This window comes from Propithecus coquereli, unplaced genomic scaffold (assembly GCF_000956105.1).
Source record: "Propithecus coquereli isolate 6110/MARCELLA unplaced genomic scaffold, Pcoq_1.0 Scaffold66, whole genome shotgun sequence".
Lineage (NCBI taxonomy): Eukaryota > Metazoa > Chordata > Mammalia > Primates > Indriidae > Propithecus > Propithecus coquereli.
In genome coordinates this window covers 3,609,606-3,617,082 of record NW_012152618.1, presented here as the reverse complement: position 1 = coordinate 3,617,082, position 7,477 = coordinate 3,609,606, and the positions used below count along the sequence as shown (strand labels likewise).

The 7,477-nt window shown below is 38.4% G+C and overlaps 1 protein-coding gene across 1 annotated transcript in view; it reads right to left on the bottom strand.

The window, feature by feature from the left end:
* Positions 1-7,477, bottom strand: part of LYST (lysosomal trafficking regulator) — a 155,321-nt gene that overhangs the window by 12,120 nt on the left and 135,724 nt on the right. The window contains exon 43 of the mRNA XM_012660158.1: positions 7,201-7,299. Within this exon, the coding sequence (XP_012515612.1) occupies positions 7,201-7,299 (99 nt within the window). The remainder of the gene's footprint in view (positions 1-7,200; positions 7,300-7,477) is intronic.

Genomic DNA, 7,477 nt, shown 5'->3' with positions numbered 1-7,477 from the left:
TTAGTTGTCCAATTAATTTCTTTCTATTTTTAGTAGAGATGGGGTCTCGCTCTTGCTCAGGCTGGTTTTGAACTCCTGAGCTCAAACAATCCACCTGCCTCGGCCTCCCAGAGAGCTAGGATTACAGGCGTGAGCCACTGCGCCCGGCCTGATCAGTTTTTAAAAAGGGCAAAATGCTTAGGCCTGGGTCCCTGGGCCCTCTCTTTAGGGCTCTCTGACTGTGACCCTCCCCACAGCCAGGAGTCTGTAGGGTCACTGGGATGTGCCCAGAACCCTTTTCAGACCATGCTTTGGGGTATCTGGGACCAAGGAATTCCCTGCCCAAAAGGGTCTCAGCTGCTTCCTTTTCTGCTTGAGCTCTGTAGCATTTGAATTTTTGTTCCACCCCCATTCTAAATCTTTGAAAATGTCCTAAGTTTTAAATGACAATCAAGGTTGCTTTAAATCATATTTCTTTTATTATAACCAAGTTGTAATTTTTTCATATATTCATGTATTTCTTTAACTGTAACTTTTTTGTGTGCCTGGTTTTGTGTATTTGTCACTACATTAAAAAAATTATTTATAGGAATTCCTCTACTTGCAGAACAGAATGCAAATACCTTCCCTGTTTCCACCAGGTGACAAAGACCACCACTCCAGTCTAGGGCCACCTTGATGCAAAGTCAAGTCTTTAAGAATTCTGGAAAACCCAGGAAATTCCAACCTAGGCTATAATTTCATGTAAGAGTTGGTCTCATCCAACTCATCTTCACTTTGAGAGCATAGCCCTTTGAGGACCAGCCTTTTGGAGGAGGGCTCCCTTGGGACTCCCCAGCTTGCCTGGTCCCTAGGTGGTGTTTTCTATTTCTCCCATAAAGGGCTGTCCAAGAACAGTGTCAATGTTCTAGGATTGACAAGTGTCTTCAAGGCTAAAGCTCCCTCCCTGCTTATTTCACATCTCTGGCTTGGTACTTTCTTACTAGCTTGTCAGATCTTTGATGCTTTTAAGACTTTAAAAAAAAAAATTGAGTGCATATATCTTTTTGATAAAATGACTTCTTTTCCTTTGGGTAGATACCCAGTAGTGGGTTTGCTGGGTCAAATGGTAAATATTTGAGGAATCTCCATACTGCTTTCCATAGAGGTTGTACTAATTTGCAGTCCCACCAACAGTGTATAAGCATTGCCTTTCACCACATCTGTGCCAACATTTGTTGTTTTTTGATTTTTTAATAATTGCCATTCTGATAGGGGTAAGGTGATATCTCATTGTGGTTTTAATTTGCATTTTCCTAATGATTAGTGATGTTGAACATTTCTTCATTTTTTTTTCTTGGTCATTTGTCTATCTTCTTTTGAAAGACTTCTGTCCATGTCTTTTGCCCACTTTTTAATGGGGTTGTTTTTTTCTTGTTGATTTGTTTGAGGATTCTGGAATTAGCCCTTTATTGGATGTACAGTTTATGAATATTTTCTCCCATTCTGTAGGTTGTCTGTTTACTCTGTTGATTATTCCATTTGCTGTGCAGAAGCTTTTTAATTTAAATGTTTATTGCAGCACAATTTACAGTCGCAAAGATGTGGAATCAACCTAAGTGCCCATCAATTCATGAGCGGATTAAGGAATGTGGTGTATATATACCACAGAGTACTACTCAGACAAAAAGGAATAAAATAATGTCTTTTGCAGCAACTTGGATGGAACCAGAGACCATTATCTTAAGTGAAGTATCTCATAAATGGAAAAACAAACACCATATGTACTCTGTAATAATTGGGAACTAATCGATGGGCATACCTGAGCACAGAGAGATGCAAAAGTCACTGGAAATCATGAAGGGCGAAGAGGAGGGGGTGGAGGAGAGGAATAAAAACCTACCTATAGAGTACAATGTACACTATTTGGGTGATGGGCACACTAATAGCCCTGACTTAAACATTATAAAAGCTATCCATGTAACAAAAATATTTGTACCCCCTTAAAATTTTGAAAAAAAAAAGACTTAAAGAATATATATATATAACTAAGACAGGATAAAATATGTTTTATCTATATATTTATATTATATCAAAATATAAAAGTATATTTTATTATATTAAAATATAAACATATTTTATAAATATGTATTTATATATATTTTATCAAGTCTTAATTATTTCAGGGGAAGGTTATTGTGAATAACTTTTTAAAGAAACAGGAAATTTCTTCCCAGAATTTCTTTGTTGGCCATGATCATAGATATTTTTAATAAGGACAAACAAGTGATTCACCTGTTACAGACAGAGAAGCAACCTGGAATGCAATCCATTCATTCATTCACCTGACAAACATTGCTAAGTACCTACTACTATGTGCCTGTCACTGAACTAGGACTTGGGGAGACAGAGAGATGATTCTTTTCTTCCAGGAGCTCTGTGGCTACCAAAGTGAGAGCTACCAAAGAGGATTTTCACAGAGAACCTCAGGGACCCTCAGATCAGCCACTTCCTCAGACTGGGGGTGGTGGCGGGTGGGAGAGAGTAAAAGCAGGATTCCCTGAGGACATGACATATGAGCTGAGGTTTGAAGAACTGGCAGAATTCATTCTCGCAAAGAAAAAGGACTGTCAAAGGGCATCCTGGGCTAAGAAAGCCGTATGTGTGAGGGGAAGGAGACACGAGAGGAAGTGGCACGACTGGAAGGGCAGTAAGGAGTAGGAGAAATGGGGTGGTGAGGCAGAGAGGGTCAGATCAGGGGGCTATGGTGTGTGTGTGCCTAACAGCCTACATTTTATCCTCTAAGCAATGAGGAACCATGAAAGTGTTTTAAACAGGAGTAATATGATCCAGTTGGCATTTTAGGAAGACTACTGCAGGGCCTGCAAGGAGAGTCACTTCCAGGGGCACGAGATTGGTGGCCAGGACACCAGTGAAAAGGCCACTGTGGTTATCTGGTCAGGAGGTGGTGAAGGGCTGAGCTGGGGCAATGAGTGGAGAAGATAGGTTTGACTCATTTTTATTTATCTTGCCAGGGAATTATTGTGATTCTTTAACCCAAAATTCACGTTTTAATTCTGAAAAACTCTCAGTCATTATCTCTTCAAATTCTGCCTTTCTCCCATTCTTTCTTCCTATAATTATTAGCCGCATTTGGACCTTCTCATTCTCGACCCCATATCCCTTCTTTCCTCATCTTTTCTTTTTATCGCTAGTGTTACATTTGGTATAATTTTTTCAGATCTGCCTTCCAGTTCATTAATCCTGCTATTGAACTAGCCATTATAATGAACCAGGTGTGACACCTTGGGCAAGTTACAAGAGGGATTAACTCTGTGCTTCAGTGTTCTCATTTGAAAATGGGGATAACAAAACCTACATCAAAGGGTTATTATGAAGATTTGATGCATTAGGACAAGTAAAAGCTGAGAATGATGCCTGATACAAAGTAAGTGTTCAACAAGTATTAGCTATTATCTTTATTATTTCGTTTCTGGAAATAATTTCCATTTCTATTTTATTTTCTTTAGTGTTCCAGTTCACTGAGTACAGATTAATGCATTGCCTTAACATGAAAACTAAAGTGAAGTTAGTGTTCTACTTGACAAATTACAAGTGTAGACTCTTCTGGCCAGTATTTCCCTAAAGTTTTAGGCCATTCTTCTACCGACCATTGTCATTCCCATTCATTTTTGTAAAAATTATGTCAGAAGGAACATAAGAGTACAGATTTATTGACCTGTTCTTCACCTTTTGACCTGTGACATGAATAACATTTATAGGGTAAATACAACACAGGGCCTCTAACAGCAGCAGTTGATAATTTTATAAGCTCTGCACTTTAAAGTGATTGCAAGAGTAAGTGTTACTAGATAATTCACTAACGAGTCAGAAAATAATTTCCAGTGGGTGAGTAGGAATGTGCTGTCCTCCTTTTAAATATCGTTCTTGAATGAAGCAATACTACCTTGGATAAGCTGCTTATATAGTCTTCTATCACCCCCAATTTAGAGAATAGAAAAATAGGAGTTTACTTATATGAAGATGATGTGGCCACATTATTTAATTAGTAAAAGAATGACTCAAGAGCAACTATTTTAAAATCAGTTATAACTTTTAGAAGACATTCTTCTCTAACATTTAAATGGCTTATAGGTAATAATCGTATATAACAAGTCAACTTATTCATCAATACCTAGAATTCATTTTAGAAGACATTTATCTTAGGCGAGTCAACAGAAACTTACAGTGCTCAAAGTCAGATATGCTACACTAGCTAAGGAAGGTATTTCATAAGATCCCCTTGAAAATAATTTTCAAACAATGATTTTGGCCACATTCCTATGTGGCACTTGTGAGGCCTATCTTTGTGTTAAAGTCAACCCAAAGGGGAACTTGGAACTTGAATACTTTTAAAATCATGGCATTCAGTAGCTTGGGAAAGCTGCAGAAAAGAAACTAGTGAACCTGAGGTGCCTCCTGCTGACTTCGCAGGCACAGGGTTACAGCTGCAACTCTAGAGACACCAGAATGGTGACATGGTCCCTGAGGAAAAGCAACAACGTCTACAAAAACTCAAGTAACCTCCCCTCAAAACAAACAATGATAAAACCACATAGCTAAGTTGTATTTTTGACACTGTTTAAATAGTAATTGTTATTAATAATATCATGACTTGATTACCTAATACTTAGGAGAAAAAAAAAAACCTCTACAAATGAGCTGAAAAAATCTGCTTTCAGGCAAATAACGTAACTGAGGAAAGGTAAGCAACATAAGCCTTCATAAGTCTACCTGAAAGAAGCATATGTCTTGCTGTATGTAAATTATACTTGCTACACCCTTGATCTGCTACATTCAAAGTAAATTCTGTGCAAAATTCTCCTATACTGATAGCTTAACCTTAAAAAAAAAAACCCAAAAACCTATATTGCATACTATTAATATGTGAGTGCACAATTAAAAATGCAGAAGTGAGGTAAACTAAGAACAGGGTGTTCAAAGTGCTGGGGAAAGCAAGAGGAAATAAAGGCAAAAGATGAAGCCAGTTTTTAAAAAGGTGTTTGTATCATGGTGCAAAATGATGCAAGTATATAAGCAGACAACAGCTCTAGCAGCAGGATTTAGAATAGATTTGTAGGAGAAAGGAAACAGAAGGGTGAGCTCAGAAGATTAAAGATTCGATGGCAGCCATGAATATTGGCAATGTTATACAATTGACATCCATTTTAAGCTTTTGGGGATAACAAGAAGAAAAAAGGAGACATTCGAAAAGTTATGACACATCTCTGCTCAGATTCCTTAGCATTCTTTTTATTACGGTATATAAGAACCTTACCATTGGCCTTAATCCACTTTTCCTGTCCTGTTTTTGTCATTCTTTCCCCACATGTTACACTTTACACATAAAACTATTTGCCACCCCCTCAAATTACCATGGTTTTGTTTACAGGCTGTTGTATAAACTGTTTCCTCTGCCTAAAACGTTCTTTCCTCTTTATTCTACTTCTAAAATGATCCTTTAAGGTCCACCTCAAGTGGAACGTTTCAGGCTCCCTGACATCTCGTTGGCCCCTTATCTCTGCTCCTCTAACCTGTGCGTGCGCTTTTCATTGAGCATACCCTCCACCGTCCGGCAATAATTTGTGCACACCTGCTTCCTTATCCTGCCCTTCACTGTATCCTGCCTGCATCCTGTCTGGATCACTGCAGCAGCCTCGTAACCACAGAAACCAGTTCAGTCTATAACAAAATGCAACACAATGATGAGTTGTTTTGCAGCGCAACAGATTCCCAGCTTGGCAGGCCGTGTAAACTGAGCATGGCCAGGTGAACCAAGCATGCCTGACCTGTGATCCCAGGGCCCGCCAGAAAGAAAAAGGCAGCCATAGGCAGAAACTAAGTACTCAGAGGAACAGGGACTGAATTAAGAAGCAAGTTGTGTCTTGTTTTGTTGCAATGTGAACTTAAGAGCCAAGGACTCATCACTACCCCTTTGCATGACCTAATTACATCACATCTCACAGCATTTTCTCATCTCTCCCATAGTAACTCTCTGCCTATAAAATCTGGCCCCTAGACTCCAGCTTGGGGAGATAGATTTGAGTGTTGCCTCCTGTCTACTTGCTAAGTCGACCTGCCACAAAGCCTTTTCTTTTCTCAAAAGCTGGTGCCATGGTGTTGGCTTCTACATGTGTCAGACAGCAAGCCCATTGCTCGGTAACAGCCTTCTCACAGGTATCCTGGCCCCCAGTCCCAGGCCCTGGAAGTGTTTCTCCCTGCGAGTGCTACAGTGGCCTTCTTAAAATGTTGATTGGATCATATCACTCCTGCTTATACCATTTTAATGGGTCCCTAGGCTAAGAGACAGAAACAATATTATGGTCACATTTATAGCCCAGGGACCATGGCAAAAGAATCTTAAAACGGTTCAAAAGGAAATAAGTTTGATAGAAAAGTAAGAAGAACCTGGGAGTCACCCAATGCCAGGAATACAGATTTCACCCAGTAAAGTATATTTAATAATATAATGAAGAAAATTATAATTAAAAAAAGCACAGAGAAAATTCTAGATTAGAATGATGATTACTGAGTTATCACCCTAAACTTGCCACTTATCCTCAATTGCACAACAGGCAGTTGATTCCAGGTGGTTGATTTGGGAAGGGAAGAACAGTAAATTAAAAGAAGCACTGCACAATGTGTCTTCTTTTCTTCATTAGACTGCTCTATGATTTAACTCCAAAATCCTAGAAGTTCAGTGAATGGCTAAAAAAAAATTTCTTCCAGTAAGAGGTACAAATCAAGACAGGCTACTTGGATTTTGCTGTCATTTAATTTACCTAGAGAGTACAGGAATATTGAACAATAGGTTTTCTAAGCCTTCAAATAAGGCTTGATAAATAAGGATTGATAAAATCTTGTGGTATACTCCTAAGATTCACGTTGATTCCGAGAATATAGGCAAGCATCAAGATGTCATTAAAAAGCTTAAATACAAAACAGATAATAACTTAAAATACTGCCTCTAAAACCAAAAAATAGGACCTTTATAATTATTTTCAAAAATTTTCATGATCCTAATAAACCTGAAGAGTTAAATATGTGGCTATTCAATATTTTAAGAGCTAACGTGGGGAAAAGATCAAAGTACAAACCTTTCAAGTTAATCTTATGCTTCATAAAGGTTTTCTTCTCATTGACAAAATCCCAAACTACCCACACGGAGAGTGCAGGACCTACCGTGCTGCTTGTAAATCTGTTTGTGTAGGCTGTGATGACACCACATTTGCTTCCAGTAAACAGCTGGCAACTGTCAGGCACCCAAGCACAACTAGTCACCTTTGAAAAAAGACAAATCAAAGATTATCATGTTTTAAAAGCACAAGAAATGCTTCTACTTTTCTGACAACTATTTTTAAAAATCTGAAAGTTTCAGGTAAACATTGCACTTAAAATGATTAGAAAGGTACCAGATAGAATAATAGAGTATTCTGTAACTGTAAGCCAAATGCCTAAA